Raw genomic sequence first — 21,485 nt, 5'->3', positions numbered from 1 at the left:
AAATGGTGTAAGTGAAAGAAATGGACAGGACTTGATCCTGAGTTTAGGACTAAAATTGCTCTGGATTTAACTTTGTTCTGACATTTAAAACAAGATGCTGTCAGTATATAAACCAGAGTTTTTTGGTTGTAGTCAGGAGCCAAATCTCCCCAAATGTGTTTGTGATTACTTGTAAAGCATAAAAGGATTGCCAAGAAAAAAAAACATCTGCTGCTGAGTCAGTGGTACCATTAGCTGGAACTGAGTGATAATAAATAATGATTCTTATAATGATATCTGTAATTCAAAACACTCTTTAATTTATTTTCCTGATTTATGGCTTAACTTTGCCTAGATAATATATACTACCTCAAATTTAAATATAAAACATAAGCTTTCATTTTCTGACACCTTTTGTTTACGTCTCTTACAAGCTGCATCAGTCCAATATTATTTTTACCTTTAGTGCTTCTTAGCAGACAAAAACCCAAATAATTTGCTAAAATCCTGTTTCTAAGCCCAAATACAGTATCAGTAGTGACAGCAGAGCAGAGTTGTTGGTATGGTACATAGGGACACAGCCTGACTGAATTCATGGTTTGTGACCAAACCTTCACCCCCTGATAAATTGGGTACAGCCCAGTGTGAGCTGTGCCTGTGTTCTTCTGTCATGGAAGGTTCTTAGTTTTAATTTGTCCTTGAGAATGTGCTCCCTAAAAATCCATTGCTGTTACTGCAAGCCTCTGGAGAGTGCAAAAGGAAGGTTTTGCAGAGCTCACAGCAGCTCTGTAGCCCACAGATCCTTTCTGTGCTTACACATGCATTCTCTCTCTCTTGTGAACATGTTATATGGTATAAAATTCAGTTTTGGAGGGGAAGGCCAAATGCATCTATCCTGGATTCTACTAAAAATAGAAGGATTTATAATTCTCTGACGCCATGTTAAATAAAATATATTTTAAAAATAAAGCATGATAAGTAGAAACACTAATCAAATAAATTTAAAAATATCTATAGTGAAACAAGAAGCAAAGGATTGGATTCCTCCCAGGGAACTGGAGACATTTTAACTGAGGCACTTCAGGAGGGCTTCTGAATTCACTGCAGTGAATCAGTAATCAGACTGCACTCTAATACTGGTGCCTCTCAGGTGGGATGTGCAATTTTCCAGTTGGGAAAGAGAAGTATTTGTCCCCTTTGATTTGTAAAATTCAATATTCTTGGTCTCCCCTGTCCCCAGTAAGCTTTGGGCTGTTTTGTCCAGAGCCATCAGTAACTCTGTGTGGAGCAGCTGTTCCCTGGTTTCAAGGGAATAAAAGTCAGTGTTGCTAAAACAGAAGCAACAAAAATATTGGTTTGGCTGCTGGTGAGGTTGAACAAATGACTGGCACTGGTGATAGAAAAATTGACTTTTAATGACAGAAGTCAATTATGTTGAGGGATGGATGAGCTGCAAAAGGAAAAACAATGTCACATATCTCTAGTAAATAAATAGGCCATATGGGAAGTCTATTTTCAATTTTCAGTCAAAATCACTAGCAAAATATAGAGGGGGAGCAGATCACTTAGGAGAGAGTGTAACTGGAACCAAGAAATACTGCTGGGAGGGTTTCCTGATACTTGATGAATACAGTGCAGAGAAGTACCTCAGGTAATAAAATACATGTGTTTGTTACATGGCAATTCCTTCTTGGCTCGTGTGTGGGGGCAGCCCTGGTGACTTTGGGCTTGCCAGCTTTCCTTGTTTGTTTTGTAAACATTTTTATTCTTTCCCCTGGAGTGGTGCAGAGCTGCTTGCTGCATTCCCTGTGCCAATGTTCCCAACAGCCCACCTGAGCCTGCCCAGCTCTGGGACCTTTTGGCTGTTCTTCTGTGTGTGAGGTGATGACAACAAACCCCAGCAAAACTCCCAAATCCTTCCTCCCTCCTTCCCCTCAGGACCATTTGAGCCTCAGGGCAGTTGCTCTGTTTTCCCTGAGGATTGTAAATGGACTTGCTTCACTTTTAGTTGCAGCTTTGATCTGGGAGTTAAGGTACTCTAAAAACACCAAAGTGAAGGTACCCTAAAAAAGCCAGAGTTAATGCATTCTAAAAAAGCCAAGCACGTGCACTGGTTTCTCAATAGTTGAAGTCTTGTTGAAACCTCAGGGCTTTGAGGGAGGGGGAGTGCCTCACTTCATCTGCTGGCTCTTGAGGGAGGTTTTAGTACATGGGAGCCCTTGAGCTTGGGCTCAAATACTGAAGTAAATATTTGAGAGCTTTAGCAAACCCAGAGGCAAGGCAGCTGAGTAAAAGAAAACATTGTGTTAAAATGCACATGTTGAGGTTTGCTGACACTCCATTGCTCCAGGTCTGTGCTTCAAGCAAAGACTGATTTGTTTTCTACAGCAGAACATATTTTCATTCTGAGTATCTTTCTGTAAATGAACCTTCTGTCTCAACCAGGAGATATTTTTGACCAGCTGTTAAAATTTCAGAAGTACACCTAGAAAAGAGGCAAAGACAGTTTCTTGAAACATCTGCCTTTTATTATTAAAAGTCTATAATATGGGTCAAAAGAGGGGTGGAAAAACCAAATCAGTCCTTTTACTTCTTCAGTATATGATTTCACAGGTACTTTCAATTTTATTTAAAAGAAAAAAAGGAAAGTAGGATGTCCAGGGAGCACAATCCAATAGGAAATACTAATTGTGTACCTGTTTGTGTGCTTGTCTTTCTGCAAATGGTGAGTTAAAAGACAATTTGTAGCATTTGAAATGTCTTCAAGTAGCCTTTACACTCAGCAAAACTTTGGTCACAAGTGGGTAAGGTAGGTCATGGGATCTGTTCCATGAAAGAAAAATTATCGTCCTTAGCTTTTTGCTTTTTTTTCCTACTGTTTTTGATATACATTGCTTATTGTACCTTAAGTGTAGCACCTGCATAAAGATATCTCTCAACATTTGTTCAGAACTTGACAGTTAAGCTGTTCCAATATACCTTAGGGATTTTTATTCTGATTTTGTGCTGTCAGACTTCTATTTCTCCATCTTGGTATCCTCTGTGGTAATATTACTAAAAGCTTCCGTTTTGGTGGGTATTTTTGTTAAAAGAAAAGTAATTGTAATAATCAGAGCTTAGTTTTCCTTGCCTTTTTCTTTCAGATTATCCCAATGGCATTCGGCTCACGTCAGCTGTTCCAGGAGCAGATATCAAAGTACTCATAAATTTCAATGCACCAAATCCTCAGGACAGGAAGAAGTTTACAGATGATTTGAGGGAATCAATTGCAGAAGTTCAAGAAATGGAAAAGCACAGAATAGAGTGTAAGTACAAAGGTACATATAATGGAGAATTTTCCAGCTAATCAAAATTTAAAAAAACCTAATACTGCCCTTGGCAAATTTAAATTTTAAATTAAAAATTGCCATTAATAAAAAGTTTAAGTATATAACCCATTAGAACTCCTTAAAAGTTCAAAATAATGTGGGTTTTTCTGTGACTTCGTCTCAAGAAGGAGGAAAAAGCCAATAATGGCTTAAGCCCCAGCTGAGTTCATTGACTCATATTTACTGCAGTGTAGCTGCAGTGGAATTTATCTTGGACAAGCTGCAAATAACAATGGACAGAGGAGAGCTGGGTCTGTGATTTGTAGCATAAATTACAGCAAGAATTTTAGGAATAATTTGGACAGAAGAGATCTGGGTCTGTGATTTGTAGTATAAATTACTGCAAGAATTTTTAGGGATAATGTGGACCTATGAAAGATGGATCTGTGATTTGTACTATAAATTCCAGTAAGAATTTTAGGGATAATATGGACAGAGGAGAGATGGATCTGTGATTTGTATCACAAATTACAGCAGGAATTTTAGGGGCAATTTGCCTCACACTGAAATTCCCAATGATGGCCCTTCCAATAAGCTTTATTGAATTTTTCTTGATTTCCGTGTTGTAATTCCTGTAGTCAATAAGGAAGTCATGCTCCAAACTTGCATAGATTTTGCTGGTAGCCCTGTGAGTGTCTGAAGATTAAATTTTATCCCATTTTCCCAAAAGAGGCCCTGCTCCACATGCAGCTGTGGGCACAGGGTGATTTATTAAAAATATGGATATTGATCTGGTATTAATATCCAACTGTGATGCACAAAAACTCTCTAACAGTTTAAAGTTAGAAAGTGAATGTTTATTGTGGGATAGCTCCCAAATACACATTGTATTTTACAGGTGATTACAGAGTTCTTTTATCTATACAAGCATTGAATACCCTAAATACAAATAGATATTCATCACTTTGGTACATGCCATTCCCACTTCGTGTGGTAATTAGTTCAAAAGCCATTAAGCATGCATAGTTTGTTCCTTGAAATGAGTTGGTGGTCCCTTTCATGGGGAGGGGTCCCAAAATGAGGAAGTAAATGAAGTCTTCCTCGTTCTGACCTTTCCACCTTTTCAATGCAAATATAACAAATGAACCCTTGGTAGAACTCCCATTCCCTGTCTTAATTTGGTTTCAGAACAGAGGAGGCCTACAATTGTCTTAGGTTCCTAAAAGCTATTTGTTTCTATATTCTTCATTATAAACCCAGCTAACCAAACATTGTGTTGACAAGCAATGAATTATTAGTTAACTACTAACTTTTAACTTCATCAAGGCCTACCCATTTATTTTAATTAACTCCAATAAAACTTTATCTAACTAAAATCTTAACTCCTCTAAAACCTCTAAATTCCTTAAAGTTTATGTCTCAAGGGCTGTTGTGGGTTGTTTCATGAAATAAACACGGGCAGGAGATCTTTCTCCTTTTTAATGCCTTTATTAAAAGTGATCAGCTTGGGTGGGGAGAACTGATGGGTCTGTGCTCATGCCACCACAGCTCCCAGGGGTGACTCGGAGGAGGAGGAAAAGGGCAGCTGTGTCCATTGGTCTGTAGGCAGAGCTGGGGGTTCCATCCTTCCCAATTCTGTAGTTTAATGTTTGAGGTCCTCTGTCTAGCTGACAAGCTTAGGGTGAGGAGCAAAAAGGGTCTTAGCAGATACTCGATTCTGTTCCTCACACCTAGACATCACTTTGCTTTGTCCATTTTGTGTTGGCTCGTTGTTTTTAGGGGTTTTTGGCTAGGTTTGGTGAGGGGCTTTTCCCGTTGCATGCTGGTTCCAAGATCATTCGCATGCTAACTCCGAGGTCTCCTCCTCTTCACCCTCCGAGGTAACAAAAGAGTGGGCGGGTCCCCCACCAGGAGCAGGCAAGGATAGGCCAGCACTGCCAGGTACCAGGGGAATGGAGAGACCTCAAGTCCCTCTGAGCGAAAGGCGCTGCTATTATTGCAGAGATATCGGACACTTTAGGAGGGCTTGTAAAAAGCTCAGTATCAATGAGGCAATAGCCAGGGAACAGGAAGCCTTAGAGAAGGTTCTTAGAGGTGACGATTAGGGGTGTCAAGGGCTTTACACTTTAGGGGACCCGATGCAACATCTAGAGGAGCCCTTGGTAAACTTTGAGGTGGGACCCCTAAATGAAGAATTTGATCTTTTGGTTGATACAGGAGCAGATAAGTCCTGTCTCAACAAAGTTCCAGAAGGTATGGTAAAATGCCCAAGAGCATCTGGGGTTGGACAACACAGCTAGGTGAAAGGATATCCAATAGCACCGGGACTGGCCAGTGACACCTAACCTTGCAATAGGTGATGTGAAAGTAAAAGGTACCTTATTGTTGTCTTACTGTGTGTGTGAGAGTGAGTCTCACACCAAATCAGCCTCAACTTCCCGGGCAGGAGGGAAAGAGGGGGCGCTGGAAGGAGGAGTGTGTGACCCACAAAACCAGGCTACTGTTCCCTGGGCAGATGGGGGCTGTGGCGGTAGGGTGCCATCCTCCAGGAAGCAGCAGGGTGTCACTCGACAAAAGGGGGAATGAATTCTTACCCATCAATGACAGGGAGTTAACGAAAATGACAGGTGATTACAATAACAAACAGTTAGAACTCCACCCTGGCAGCAACTGGCCCAACCTGTGAACTGTGCAACCTTTTAAAAAAATGGGCAGCTTATCTACTCATAACATTTCATGGCCACAACCACCCATGTAACCCCCCCGTGTGTGTTGCAGCGGAGCTGGAGAAGCAGAAGGGGGTGGTGCGTCCCAGCATGTCGCAGTGCTCCAGCCTGAAGAAGGACTCTGGGAACGGGAGCCTGCCGCGGCCGTGCCTCGATGACAGCTACGCGGGCGGCGAGGGGCTGAAGCGGAGCGCGCTCAGCTCCTCCCTACGGGACCTGTCCGAAGCAGGTAAGCGCTGCCCCCGCTCCTCTCTGCATGTACAGCTGCCTCCGCAGAGCCCAGCTTGCCCTGGGCCTCCACAAATAGCACTGGTGGGATGGGATCTCACACTTCCAAATAGCTCCTTACTCCCCCCCGCCCCGGCTCGTGGTTAATTTCTGTTTGGTTTTTTTGTTTTTACCTTTGTTCTGTTAAGCGGCCACTGTTTGAAAGCATTTAAGCCGTTGTAGGTTGCTATAGAAACTTTTAAAGGACAGTGAAGACAGAGGAAAAATTGTAAGTTTTTAATAAAACAGAAGTGACTGACTTGTGCTAAGAGTAATTCACTTAGTTTTCCTTTCTTTTTTTTTCATCTCCTTTGCTTTTTCCCCTCATAGAGTAGGCCTAGAAAGGGAAGGAAAGCTCCTGGTCTCTGTGTAACGAGCGCTTTCTGTGTGTTCTGTGCTCAAGTGTACCTGTGTTACCACCTGGATGAATGAAATTGAGTGAAGCCCTACTAAATTCTCTCTAGAGCTGAGTAACAGCAGTGTGCCCCTGATGCTCTTTTCTTGTTCTGTAACTCAGACACAGTTCCTAATTCTTGCAAAAAGAGGTTGTTGTGAAGTACTCTTGGCAATAGAACCAAAGAAGCCCTAGTGGACAAGGACACTGATAACTCACAAAGCCACTGATGTCTCTTAAGTTTTATTAACTGATCAAAGACTGGAAAGCAGTGGTGATGTGATTTTTTTAGCCAAAGGAAGCCAGCGGAGGTTGTACATGTTTTTATTTGATGGTTTGCCTCACACCTGGCAAACCATGTAATCTTTCAGTGTTAAAGAGTCCTGTCACTGACAAGAACTCTTATCTGAACACTATGTCCACTATTCAGAAAGTACTTCCAGAGATAGTAGCAATCTGTTTTTTTTTTAATTATTTGTTTTTAGTTCATAGGCTGTGTTGCATACTCTGCTTTGTTCTTTCAGTTGCAGTGATGATGTACAGTGTAGTCATAATTTCAGTATTCTGTATGTCTTTGGTAGTAGACACTACTTACCTATTTCCTTTTTTTTTTAAACTAAGGAAGAGATTTTAGTTATGCTGCAATAAATAAAATTGTTGTAAACTGAAATGATAGCCTGTGTTTTGTGGGTATATGTATGTGCATACAAATATGTAGAGAGTGAGCTCTTTCAATTCTTTTCTTCTCTGTTTAGGCTTTCATACTCACATCTCCATGTGCTTCATTAAAAAGACTTAGGCCCTTGATCCAAAATCAGGCTGAAGTTGAATATTGGTGCTTGCTTGGCTCCAGTGGATTTTAGATCAAGCCCTAGTCTTCACCACTCTTATCTCTCAGATTTGAGGATACTTCATCATCCTTTTCTGTTGTTTTGGTTTTATTTCATTAGAATGAGAACTACCATATTGTTAATATGTGAGTTCAGTGGGTATCTGTACCCCTAAATGTGATTTCTGATTAATTTTTTCATTCCATCAGAATTACTCATCCTTCTCTTTCAAACACTGCCATGTATTTGAATTCATATTATGGGTTTAATTCAACAAACCAGCATTTGTAATCACAAACACATTTCACAGGGCATGCCTACCACTGGCATGCTTATTACTGAAAATAACCTTTCTCCATGACAAAAAGTAGAAATCACTCACAGACTGAGGGTTTATCAATGAGCTTGTTAAACCCAACTAAACTTAATTTTAACTTGAAATAGCTGAAAATTATGGAGAGCTTCTGTTTGGTCTTGTGCAGTGCAACTGACTTGAGAAACAACCAGCCTGTTATTTGCTTTGTTATTTCAGGGAGATGATCCATAACTTCCCTGCCTTCTCTCAGGGAATAGCTTGCATGTGAGACTAATTTTATTTTTAATGTGGGAGAGATGATCCATAGAAAAGCAAAGAAATCTCTTTCAGTTAGGAAGATATTGCACCCAGTGATTATCCCACATTAAACTGCTTCTCTAAAACAGGCCTGAGTTAGGTTGCCTCAAATGCTTTTGTGGATGAAGCACAGGATGAACAAAGAGGAGGAACAGGAGTCTGTTACCCTGTAGGAAAGTGGATTTTTAGAGAGACCCTTTCTACATTGAATCAGAAATAAATCGAACAAACATGAGAAAATGGCCTGGTTGCATATTTATGCAGGAAGGCAGATAAATGTCCAGTGAACATTGCCAAGCCAAAATTTAAACTGTGTATTCAGTGAAAGGAAATGTGACTGGACAGCATTTGGCTGCACAGGTACTTGACAGAACTCTTTAGGAAAACAACCCATTGCTATGCCCCAGACATCCCAGTAAATGGAGGTTCTGGAAAGTGACTAAATTTCTCTGAGTGGCAGTTCAGAAGCTTCTGAGATCTAACAAGTGCTGATACCCTGACTGATTCTGCTCCTAAGCTGGGAATGCACAGAAAGCAGGATTTGTCCATCAGGAATCCTTTCCTCAGAATGGTTCCATGCCTTGCCAGTTCTTTCCATGGAATAGAAAACACAATGTAGCATCCAAGTGTTTCAAGATGCGAATATGATACAAATATTTAGGGCTTTATTTTTCTCTAAAGTGAAATGTATCATTTTCATTGAACATTCTTGAGCTATAGTCAAGGAAGAACTGAATTTATTTGTTCCAGACTTTGAAATTCTTAATTTATATAAAAATACTAGAAGCCAGACAAATTTTAATCCATCTAAAGCTGAGTTTTATGAGTTTACAGGAAGATGGGAAAAGTGTGATGTCCCCTTATGGCCACTGTTCCACAGGAAGAATGATTTGGTCACTAAAGCAGAGCAGGAAGGGTTGGACTGGTTGTGTTTCCCATTCTGTTCCTCCCAGAAACAGTCCCCTTGGACTGATTTTAAGTTCTTTAATTTGAATTCCAGCCACTTTGAGTTGCTGGGGGACCCAGTGCTTTTACATTGAGTTTACAGTGCAATTCAAACTTTATTCCCACATCCCTAACCTGTAAGGTGGGAATAATACTTACACCCTGAACTGGTTTAAAAAATGCAATTTTCTTGTTTGCCCCAGCACTCCACAACTGGCACAGCCAGGTAGTGCTGCCCAGGTGAGGGGGGACAGTGGTTCCTATTACTGGGAGCTGGGCTTGTCTAAAACAGCCACAGACCAAAGAAGATTACTGCCAAACCAAACTAAACAAAAAGTATTTCCAGGATTAAAATAATTCTGTTTCAGTGTGAGATCTTAAGATTCTACCTGTTTCACAAAGAAACAAGATGAAAATGTGACAAAGAGTACTTTCCCCCTCAAAAGTGGTCTCTCTAATGATTGGAGTGAGCAATTTAATTTAAAACTTTTTTCCAAGCTTTTTCCCCCAAGACACTCAAAGCCAAATCATAATACCAAATCATAATATCACATCATTGATAGTGTTTAGCTATCAATTATCTCACTGGCCCAGAAGTTTCAAGAGCTATAGAGCAGCAGTGAGAAATATTTCCATGTACTGAGCTGATCTGCAGCCTGAGCTGTGAGATCACCACACATCCTGTGATGTGTCCTGCACACATCCATTCTGCAAGCTGCAATGGCTTTTATTAATAAAGCTCAATATTCTTTTGGCATGGTTAAGTTTGTAAAAACCTTGTAATCACTTCATATTTCTACTATAAATTTGAAATATTCTTGGCCCCATATAATGCATGTTCATGTGTGGGACATATGTTCATATGTGGACTTGTGTAAGTTAAAGATACTTCTTACAAGGAATATTCATATCTAACAGATAAGGCTAAATTAATTGAAATTTAATTTTATAAATTAAAGTCCACTCTAACAGCCTTAAAAAGTTAAAGTAACCATAATATATTAAGCAAAACTAATCTTGAGATTTGACAAATACCACCTTGCTTTGTACCACAGCTACTAATTATCCTGCCGGTACATGCTTAGATGCAATTCTAGTTGAGAATTTCCCTGAGATGCATGTCAAGGCTGGAGCTCCAGGGAGGCATTTCTGGGATGGGATGCTATCCCAAAGACCAGGGAACAGTCTGGAATAAACACACATTGGCAGGGGGAGTGCTCCAGGGGATTTACTGAGTAAACCCATCACACTGCATGTCAGCACAGAATTGGGTTCAGTTTGTTTTTAGGAAAAGGAACAAAGCCTCTGTACAGCACTAGTGCCTATCTGAGGGAAATTACAGGCATTTTAAGGAGGATTTTTCTGTTTGTTCTTGGCTTTGCAAGTACTACTTTGCCCTGGAGTTACTCTGAGCAAAATTCCATCTGTCGCTCTCTGTCCGTATTTACTGTGTCCATGGTTATCTGATCAGACTGTGACTCCTGCCATATGCAAAAGGCATTGGATTTTTTTGTTGTGTTCTCCTTCATTTTTGGCCACGTTTAATGCCCCGTGTCAGCTCTCAGTCTTATTTGCAAGCCTGACTGCTAAGTTCTGAGGCGGCTGCCGCAGTGTGTTTGCATCAGCAAGCAAGAGTGGTTGGAGTGTTAATCAGTACTAATCCTGTTATCAGAGCAGAAAAATATCAAACCTGACTAGGAGTCAAAATAAGGGATGAACAAACCCACTTTTTCTTGGGGGGCTCATAAGATAGTACAGCTCTGCTTTGGCTGAGGCTAAAACTGCAGCAGGATATGAAGCAGTGAGCTTTTGACAAAGAGCCCATCCAGGGGAATTGTTCCAAATCCCAATGAATTTCACAAGTCAAACACAACACCTTGACCACAAACATCTTCCCCTCAATTTAATGTCACTGCAGAGGGGATTGTACTGGGGAGCAACTCATTTTAAGAGGGGAAATATTCCAGGATGTAGCCTGGAACTGTAGCTCTTAAGAGAAACTTGTTTCAGGGCAGTGTCCTATGACCAACCAGGTCAACGTTATGCTTATAAATCCAGCAGGTGATGGTTTTTGATCATCCTGATCCTTTGGGTGGTCTGAATTGCCCTATGAGCAGTTCCACTGCTCCCTACTTCTGATCCCAGGTGCTTTTGGGGTGTCTGTGATTAGGGTACATCATTAGTTGGTTCAGTGATGCTGAAATCCTCACATTCTCCCCCAAAACTACCTCTCAGAGTAGAAGATTCTGAAGGCAGCAATGTGCCAGTGCAGGGTGGAGATTGATATTTGGCCTTGCAGGAAAACAAGGAGAGAGTGCTGAGAAAGCTTTGGTTTCTAAAGCCCTGCAGATTTTAGGGAAGCTCTGAGCACAGGAGGGTTCCTCAAAGCTCAGCTTTGTTTCTACACCCTGCCAGGAAAGTATTCTGAAACTTTGCAAAGCAAAGCTCCACAAGCTGTTTTCTAAAAATCTCTATTTCCACTGCAGCCAGATGCTATTTTCTCTGCTGTGAAATGAGAAAGAAATCTGGGATCCTGTGTCCTATACAGCAACTAAGGTTTTCTGGCTCTTTAGGCAAACAGTCTGGAGTTTCACATGTGGGTTTTTGGCAAAAGTTTTTGCAATTTGAGAATGTTGGAGTACAAATCCGACATGCTTAAAGATAAAGCACTGCACAGCTAAACAAACAAAATCTAGCCATAATGTCAAGACAGATTCCAGATTTACTGATCAAAAATTAAGTTTAGTTTTTTTTTTAAACCTCATGAAAGAAGATTGTATGAAATCCACTGAGGTTCAAAGCTGAAATTGAAATGATCAATTTGATAGAACGCTAAAACTGATGAAGTGATAAAACTGATCGAGTGATAAAACCGATGCCCCTCACAGTGCCCCACACTGAAGTTCAGAATATTTCAATGTTAAATTTTGCATTTAAGTTAATGCCACCCCACAACTGTATCTCAATGTTTAAAGTAAAAAAAAACCTTCACGGCCAATCAGCTTCCAGGAAACCAAACCCTTTAAAATCCTTGCTGCTCAGCATCGCGAGCACAGCGCTAAACCCAGCTGCCCAAACACGCCTACTTAAGAATTGTGCGAATTGCCAACAACATCACACCCCGCTCGTGTGAGCCGATCCCCAGCATCAGCAGCACCTCTCCAAATTCCCAGTGCCCCCAGAACCGCAGGCAGTGCAGGGAGCTGCTGGCCCTGCTGGCCCTGACGCCGTGGGGCTGTGGGGCCGCACTCCTGGCGCCGGTCGTGTCGCAGTCTCTAATCTCTGCTGTTGCATGTCCTGGGCAGGCAAGCGTGGGCGACGCAGCAGTGCAGGATCGCTAGACAGCAATATGGAAGTAAGTAGGAAGTTCCTGATGTCTAGCTGGATGTGATGATGTGCATTTCAAACCTTTCTTTTATATACATACATATTTTTTTGCTCTTTTTTCTTCTAACATATATATATATATATATATATAACCTGCCTGCCACGAATAAAATGCATGCCTAGGCTATTCACTCTGTATTCTTCCAGCTTACAAAGCACTGACAGCTTGTTTTAGAGCAATGCCATTTTTGGTTTGAGCTAACCTTGTTCCCTTTGTTTCTGCAAGCATGGTTAAATGGATATGATGTGTCCTTTTGCCACCATTTCAGTCTGGTCCCAGCTTAAAAGCCCACTTGCTCTTTGTTACCAAGTACACTGTTCTTGCTGTTTGATATTTAGCTACAACTATTGACTGTCATGCTCAACCATCTCCATTGCTTATTTTCGAGTTCAATTGCTATATGTATGCAGTCATGACACCATGGAATTGCACAGATAGGGCATGGGAGGATAAAAAAATTATTCAGATAGGTGAATTCAATGTGGATTTCATGAGATTTCATTCATCTTCAAACCATTTTTATATACTGTTCATGTCTCTGAATTCAGCTTGCAGATTTTTTCTTTTTTTTTTTTCTTTTTTTTTTTGTGTTTGCTTTAGGTAGATTACAGTTTAAATCTAGCACACTTTACCTAAGTACTGTTGTGTCCCATAACTCTTTAAAAATACAAACCCCGAATGTCAGCAACTAAATTCCAGGCTAAATAATAGAGAATGTTGGACCACAGGTCAGGATAATATAAGCACATAGAAATCTTACTGGCAAAAATGGTATGGTTCCATTTAACACAAAATGCAGAGGTAGGACTGAGAAGCAGCACTGTCATGTATAGTAGTGGAAAACTGCTATAAGTAAAGATTTAAATACCATTTTAAAATCTGAGCTGTAACTGTAATATTTGCTGCTGTATGTTTAACTATTTAGGTTGCATTTAATGTAGTGCTTTTTTTTTTTTTGTGGTAAAAAAGCAACTATGGTATTTTTGCAGTATTTTAAAATGTGTTTTTCCTTTAAAACACACACTTGTAGGTCTTATATCATGTTACTCTCCCGTGACATTTTTTTTAATTTGAAGTCATATCTCTCGATGTCAAAATACTGAGAGAAAATCGCTCAATGCTTAACATCCCCTAAGAAGGGCACGAGGGTCCCATTGGCCACTTAGGGAAGGTGGAGATAAAATTTCCCCTAGAACTCTCTAACATAATCCACCCATGCGAACCCTAAAGGAGGAGTTTGTGGGTCAGTGTGAACTTTTTCTTTTTTTTTTTTTCTTTTTTTTTTTTAATTTCCTTTTCGAACATTTCAAGATTTTTTTTTTAATTTTTATTTTCTATTAATTTCTTTTTAGGGGTCCATCATTAGCAGTCCTCACATGCGCCGAAGAGCTACATCAACCCGAGAGTGTCCATCTCGCCCTCACCAGACTATGCCCAACTCCTCCTCACTCCTAGGGTCCCTGTTCGGTAGCAAGCGGGGCAAGCCCCCCTCGCAGAGCCACGCGGCCGCGCAGCCCCCGCACCACGCGGAGGCGGCGGCAGCGCCGCACCCGCACCACGCGCAGTTCTGCCACCAGAACCCGCCGCCCTACCACCACCACCACCACTACCACCCGCCCCCGCACCCGCACCCGCACCCGCACCAGTACCACCAGCACGGCCACGGCCACGGGCACGGCCCCTACCTGCCGCACGCCCCGCACCACGCCCCGCACCACGCCCCGCACCACCACGGGCCGCCCCCGCCGCCCGCCGCCTCCGGCAGCAAGCCCAAACACAGCGGCATCAGCACCATAGTCTAGGCCTAAAGACCCTCCTCGAGACTCTAGTTCTAAACCCAGCTGCAAAGGCACTTACAGGAAGCAACAAAATCACACCGTCAGTTTTTACCTAGGCCGTTTAATGAGCTTAAAGGCTTGCTGTTACTAAATAAAATAATTCCGGTTAGCCCAGGCCATACTGGTTTTACTTATCTACTGGATAGATGTTCACCACCATCTGGTTAGTTCTTATTTCCAAACTTGCCTTGAAAACGTGCTGCTTGCTGAATCTGAGGAAAGCTACCTTTTACACCAAACCCCTGGACAATTTTACACACGTAATGAAAAGCTTAGCCTATGGAAAAAAAAACAGGGAAAAAAGTCAGACAGAACCAAGTGTTGCATTCTTGCTCTTTTATTCTCAATGGGCAAAAAAAATAAGTAGACCTGATATGGTTGATGAAAGTACGTAAGTAAACTTTATATAATATAAATATATACATATAAATATATATATATATACTGTATAGTTAACATTTGTGCTTGGAAAGAAATTTTTTCAGTCCACAAAACTAGCAATATAGACTTTACAAGGAATTCCACTTACTTGATAGGACAGTATAATAGATGAATAGCATATGAAAGAGTAGACCAAAAACATTAAACGTTAGAAACCAACTTCAAACATTTCAGTATTTTCATCAAAAGTCCCCTGGACTTGTTAAGATTTCTAAGCAATCATTACTAAATGTGCCAAGTAACATAGCATTTAAATGTTGTACTCCAATACTGCTTTGTATAAATCCTTATTTTATTAACACGATGATATCATACGTAATCAGTATTAGAGCTGCTCTGCTATTTCAGGTAAGCAAACTCGTTAAGATGCAGTAATTATTCCGTAGCAATGGAGGGTGCCCACGTACCAGGGGGCACCTCCAAGCATTGGTCACACGAGTTCTTAGACACTTTAAAGGCTGTGATAACTGTGAATTTACATGATCCACATTTCTTTTGTAAGCATATGGATTGAAAGAGCACACGGGAAGAGTTCTGCCAGGTGCATGTAAACACTGCAAAAACATTCATCTCAAACATGAAAATGGCAAACCTCCATCCTTCTCAGCTACTTTGGTTCCTCTTCACCATAATTGCTCATTTTTACCCCCAGCAAAGCTGAATTCTAGTCCAGAGTGTTTCCAGTGGAAGTGCTCTAAAACTTGAAGGTTTGTTTTAGAATTTAGTATAGGGTTTTTATATATATATATATATTAAAAATAAAAAATTAAAAATCTGTAATTCCATGTAGCCATGTGCTAGCAATGAAGTGGCTTTACCATTTTTACTCATCACATTTGTTAGTTTGAAGCACCCAGCACTCAGCAGGCTGAGTTTATGCTCAAACCCTCACTTCCATAGTCCAGTTAGTTGCAAGACATCACATAAAAATAGGCTGTGCTGTTGTTGCTTATGTGTTGTAACCAAACAATTTGCAAATTTCTCTACAATTTGTATCCCGAAATCCTGTACAAAGTTATCCATGGCGCCTACTTTGTAGTTTCAGCACTTTGAGCCACTGCAAGGACTTAACACCTAAACAGTAGAGACAAAGGAATCACAACTGCAAAACTGTACCAGCCTAAAAGCAAACCTTGAAGAGGATGAGCAAATGTTCCAGTGAGAGATGGGTAAAAGTAATGACAGCTCCAACCCGTCGGGTTTCTGTGTAACAGAAAACAAACAGTAATAAAAGTGTCCCAAACCGGGAGGACATGGGAGCAACAGAGTGACTTGTCCTGTTAGCTTGCTCATGGCATCTCTAGCGTGGGGAGGATGGGAGAGGTTCAGTCATTTTTTTTCCCCTTTCATACCATGGATACCACAATACCAGCAAAACTGCAAACTGAGCACTTTGTTCACCTCCACAGAGAGCAAATACAGCAATCTAGAGTTTAACCTTTTGTTTCCAGCAGTCCACGTTTGTTTCACACATGTGCAATATGTTTTCCCCTTCTGCTCCTTCTCCTCAGAATGATCTCCATGAAAAGAAAACAAGTGATTTTTATTTTTCTGTGTCACTCATTCTATTCTAAATTCTGCGGCTTACCTTAAGAGGGCTCGCCCGGGTCCCCTGAGGCTCTGTTCCTTGCAGTTTAAAAAATATATACTGTTCTTATAAGGGAAAGTAGAACTGTCTGCATGTCATCTAATGTTATTAGTGTGAGGCTACACTCTACATATTGTATAATTGCAAAATATATCAGTGTTCCTGTTGATATTAGTTGAAGTAAAGTGATAACATATTTCAATATGTAGACTTTTCTTCATACATCTGTACCAATAGTAGAGTCTAACTGTAATTTATAGGTTGTTCCAGAAAAGATGAAGAACCATTTAGGCGCAAACATCTCTGAGAAACTGCATCTTTTAATTAAAACAGAGGTAAGAAAGCTCCTCTTCACTGGGTGATGGAGTCTGTACTTGTTTCAGATGCAGAGGCATAATGGAAGTAAAATTCTGTATATGGAATAAAGGCAGAATATGCAGTAGCAGTGGAGAGGAAAATCTGACTCACTGTGTTGATTAACACTGAAGATGTTAAATCTCCCAGATCTGCATTTGCTTTATGTTTAAAAAGCCCTTGCATTCATTTAAATTAGAATTGCATATAAATATTCTGTGCTTGAACAGTGAGCCACAGTTTAATGCCTGCCCACTGATTTTCCATGTGCAATCGATGTATTTGTGAACCAGAGTGTTGAGGAGATGTCACAAACGTGCATGCACAGAAACATTTCCACGTGGTTCCATGGGCACTGGGGAGGAGGCTGTGCCTGCCCTGGGCGTGCAGGGAGTGTGAAATCACAGATCACAGAAACCAAAGCTGGTCACTTGAGGGCACAGCATTTGGAAACTCTGTTCTTTCAAGCCAAGGAGGAGAAACAGTGGACTTGACTCTTCTTTCCCCCCCTAGTTTTGTTCTGTTTTGTTTCTTAGACTGTGTGAATCTATGTACTCCAACCAAACAAATGTGTCTTGGTGTCAGCACAAGTCTCCAGACCTTTTCTCTTGTTTAGGGTCATAGTAAAACCTCTCTGACTCCATCCTTGATCAACAGTTGCTTAGAGCAGTGTGGGTCATGCTTAGAATAGGAGAATTCCAGCACTTAACACTGGGTGGGGTTAAGAAAATGAATTAAAATTAATTCTTCAGCCTGCAGACAGGAGTAGAATGGAGAGGGTTTTTTCTTAGATGCCATTGCCAATTACTAACTGGTACAGAACTGCATAGAGTGGCCGTGGTTCTCTCTTCCCATAAATGATGTGGCAAAGCAGTAATGCTGATCTGAACAAATGAAAGGGAAATGTAAAGAATGAAGGTGTGGCAACAACAAAAAAAAATCTTTTCTGGGACAACAATGAAATATATATTTGGGGTTTTTATTTTTTTAAGTTAAGAATGAAATGTAAAACAATGTAAAAAACAAAATATCAAAGTTCATCCTAATATAATGTGCGTCTTGTATTGCTAAAAAAAAGAGAGTCGAACATACAGTGTAGAATGATTTTCCCATCATGTACTGCATGCAGCAGAAGCCTCTTGTTTCTTGATAAAATGAGCTGAAAGACAGTCAGCAGATATTTAAACACTGAATCTCTAGATGTTGACTTGCTGTTCCATATGAAGCTGTGTGTTTTCTGCAGTTAAGCATGCATTTTGCTGTTCCCTTGTAAAATACCATCGCACTTCTTGCCTGCAAAATGGATTCTCGTGTATATATTTCAAAGAAAAGTGGAGCCAATAACAAGATTCAATTTGGAAAAGAGAAAAGGGGGTGGTGAAAATGGGACCAGTAGGGGGAATAGAGAATTCTCTGAATTGTACATAGTGTGTAAATTAGCATTACTATAAGTCTGCAGTCACTTTGAGGTTGCCTATCTCCTGCTAGAAACTTAAATCAGCTTTGAGTTGTACTAAACTGTTAGAATTAGGTCTTGAATGCAGACTGTTAAAGACTTCAAAAATCATTATGCTTACAAGAAGCTTCTGTTCTGGGGAGGCTCGAGACCCCTTTTGTAACTCTGGGGAAGAAAGGAGTGCTTTCATTTTAATATGCATTCTGTTTGTAAGTAGTAACAGACCCTATTGATGTAAAACTATAACTGTGATCATGTGGAGAAATCAAATAAATCATTTAAAACTCTTTGTTTCTCATTTCATGCAATCCAAGAGCTTCAACTCTTCATATCTGAAATGAAGGAAATTCCTTCTAATGGTATCCTGGTCCTGCTGAAGCAGTGGGATTTGTGCTGCTCCCTTCAGAGGGGCCAGGAACTGAGGATCAGGTGGAGGAGGTGGTGAGTGGAGTCTATGACCCCTCCTCTATCAGCTTGGATTGGTGTGGTGGTGCTGAAATAAATTGAGTTCCAGAGTCACTGAAGAGCCAACAGCCAGGTGTGCAGCCAGGGAGACAGTGACTCCAGCACCCAGGTGTGCAGACAGACAGACAGTGACTCCAGCACCCAGGTGTGCAGACAGACAGGGAGACAGTGACTCCAGCACCCAGATGTGCAGACAGACAGGGAGACAGTGACTCCAGCACCCAGGTGTGCAGACAGACAGACAGACAGTGACTCCAGCACCCAGGTGTGCAGACAGACAGGGAGACAGTGACTCCAGCACCCAGGTGTGCAGACGGACAGGGAGACAGTGACTCCAGCACCCAGGTGTGCAGACAGACAGGGGGACAGTGACTCCAGCACCCAGGTGTGCAGACAGACAGGGGGACGGTGACTCCAGCACCCAGATATGCAGACAGGCACTGCAGAGGCCCTGGTGGACAATTCCCAAACCCCTCTTTGAGACCTTCTGGCCCAGGGCTGTGTGTGCAGCTGACCCCAGGCAGCCTCAGGAGCTCCTGTCCAGGGCTGGGCAGGGCCCTGTTTGTCCTTGCCAGGGCCAGGTCCTGCTGTGGAACCCCCAGGAGCTGGCAGTGCCTCTGGGGCCATGAGCAGGGGGCCCTGGAGCCCTCAGCCCAGCACTGAGTAAGTACTGAGTAAGTAGTGCCCAGTTACTCATTGTCCTTTGTTTGTTGTGTGTCTCAGCTTCCAGCCCTGAGGGATCCTTTGCCACACGTGGCCTTCCCAGTTTCCCAGTATTTGAACTGCAGTTCCAGTTTGACAATCACTGTGGGATATTCCATTGTGCCCTGACCTTGGTGCATTTCCAGCCTTTCCAGGGGATTTCCAGTGTGTTCTGGAAAGCCTGGCCAAGCTAATGCTCAGCTCTCAATTAAACTAAACACTGTGCTTGCTTCTGTTTTCTATAAATTTTAGGAGAATCTTGAATTATTTTGTGGAAATAGTCAACTATGACCTCTTTCTGGAGGGCTGTAATTTCAGGATGTGCATCTTCAGCAATGATTTGTTTTTTGATAGGTAAGTACCCACTCACCATCATCCTCTGTGCCACCCTCTGAGCTGTGAGACCGCTCTGAAGGTGCCCAGTGCCTCTGGTATAGAAACATCCTCTAGTGGAAGTAGAAGAATTTGCAGAGCTGTTCTTCACTGATGCTTCTAGTCCTGGTTTAGAAATTAGGATTTGTAGAATTTAAGTAGATTTTGAGAAGACAAGAGGTCTGCTTGTGGCAGTGCACACACAGATTGCAGGAATGAATTGTCATGCAATAAACAACTTCTCAAGCTCTTCTAGATAGCAACTATAACAACAGGTTCTTTCCCAAATATTTTTTACATTTTTTTTGGTTGAAATAAAGAAATGCAAGATTAAAAGGACAGAAAAACAAAATAAAGAACTTTAAATGTTTTGTCTGTATTTTCCTTCAGATTTTTGTTGACTTAACAATCAATGAATTCTATTTAACTTTGTTTTTTCCAGTTGGCCTTAATGATTGATTTTCATTCAGAGTTTCCTAAAAACAGGTATGGTATTATAGCACATATTTATTTTATTTTAATAGTTGTGTAGTGTTTTATTCATCTCCAACCTGTGTTACAGCTGCATTAAATACACCTTTTCCAAAGGAATCTTTCTGGATTTTTACCCTGCTTAGTGATTTTTGCTGCTGTATTTTGTTGACATAAAATTCCTGGAAGGGAACATAGCACAACCAATCTAATAGAAATATCTAAACCACACAAAAATTTCATTTTAGGTGTATTTTTTTAGTAGGCCTTCTTTCTGTTTTCTATTATTTCAAGAATTAAAGCCAAATCTTGTGTTACTCAACAAAAGTAAATCAACTGCAGGATTAGGCTGGTCATGAAAGTTAGGAAAATCTTAAATTAATATTTCTGCTGGAAGTTCTTCCTCAGCTAAGCAAGACTTAAATGAAAATTGTGTGGGTGATGCTGACTTGAAGGCATCACTTTTTTCAAATCTTTAGATTTATCATTTTTGCCATGTGAATAAATGCTCAATTTAGGGATAAAATGAAAAAAAAAGCCTTTATTTAGCATTTTTGCAGTAACTGACTTGTGAAATTAGCAGCATGGTTCAGGAGACACAGCAGCTGAGAGCAGCCACAGGAGAGTGCAATCCATCAGCTCTGCTGGGAAATGGCACCACTGGAGCTTTCCTTTATTTTTCCTACTTGGACACAGTGCTTTAGACAGGTCTGTGTAATGAGCAAAGCAAAAATAATCTGTCTTTAACAAGATGAGCAGGAAAAATTCATTCCGAGGCAAATGAAATATTAGGAGTGCACGATGGAAATGTCTTTTCTCTGCAGTTTCTCAGCTCTGCCACAGCACAGTGCCTGGTTTCTGATGAGGAGATGGGCCCTGGGTGTGTGTCCAGGGACTGTGCAGGAGTTCTGTGACTCAGCAGTGGGGTCAGAGTGAACCAGGGCTGGAAATTCATTCATTTAATCATTGCCAGTCTGGTTCTGTAGTGATTTTTTATAGGAGCAGAGCTCAGCTGAGTGTGGGGCCCTGCAGGGAGGTGCCCACCCCCTGAGCATCCTCCCCCTCCACCAGCTCCCCTTGTGCTCTTGGCTGGTTAGTCCTTCACTTTGCTGGCTAATATTTCTTTATGTCCATCTCCAACAAGAAAGAACATTTTTATTTAATGATTCATCCTTTATATTGTCCTTGCCATCTTTCTGGTAGTCTCGTTTCTCTGCTTCTGCCTCAGCCCTTACACCAGGCTCCAAAAAATGACTCTGCTGTAATTAAAAATAACATCCAAAAAAACCCAACCAAACCCCAAAAGCAACCAGCCAAACACACCCCTGCAATCACCAGAGTTTGAGAT

General features: G+C 41.2%; 1 protein-coding gene across 18 annotated transcripts in view; it reads left to right on the top strand.

The window, feature by feature from the left end:
- The window catches only part of IQSEC1 (IQ motif and Sec7 domain ArfGEF 1), a 296,694-nt gene extending 278,280 nt beyond the window's left edge, over nt 1–18,414 (top strand). For 10 of the 18 annotated variants that reach the window (XM_054516007.1, XM_036390801.2, XM_036390799.2 and 7 more), the window contains 4 exons: nt 3,123–3,296; nt 6,066–6,242; nt 12,368–12,417; nt 13,803–18,414. In XM_054516007.1, coding sequence (XP_054371982.1) covers nt 3,123–3,296; nt 6,066–6,242; nt 12,368–12,417; nt 13,803–14,252 — 851 coding nt within the window. In that variant the 3' untranslated portion in view covers nt 14,253–18,414. The remainder of the gene's footprint in view (nt 1–3,122; nt 3,297–6,065; nt 6,243–12,367; nt 12,418–13,802) is intronic. The other 8 variants (XM_036390811.2, XM_036390803.2, XM_036390802.2 and 5 more) reach the window with 4 other exon arrangements.
- Nucleotides 18,415–21,485: the final 3,071 nt, after the last annotated feature.

The sequence above is a fragment of the Molothrus ater genome, chromosome 11, assembly GCF_012460135.2.
Source record: "Molothrus ater isolate BHLD 08-10-18 breed brown headed cowbird chromosome 11, BPBGC_Mater_1.1, whole genome shotgun sequence".
Classification (NCBI taxonomy): domain Eukaryota; kingdom Metazoa; phylum Chordata; class Aves; order Passeriformes; family Icteridae; genus Molothrus; species Molothrus ater.
The sequence above is the reverse complement of the archived record's forward strand: the minus strand, read 5'-3'. Positions and strand labels throughout refer to the sequence as shown.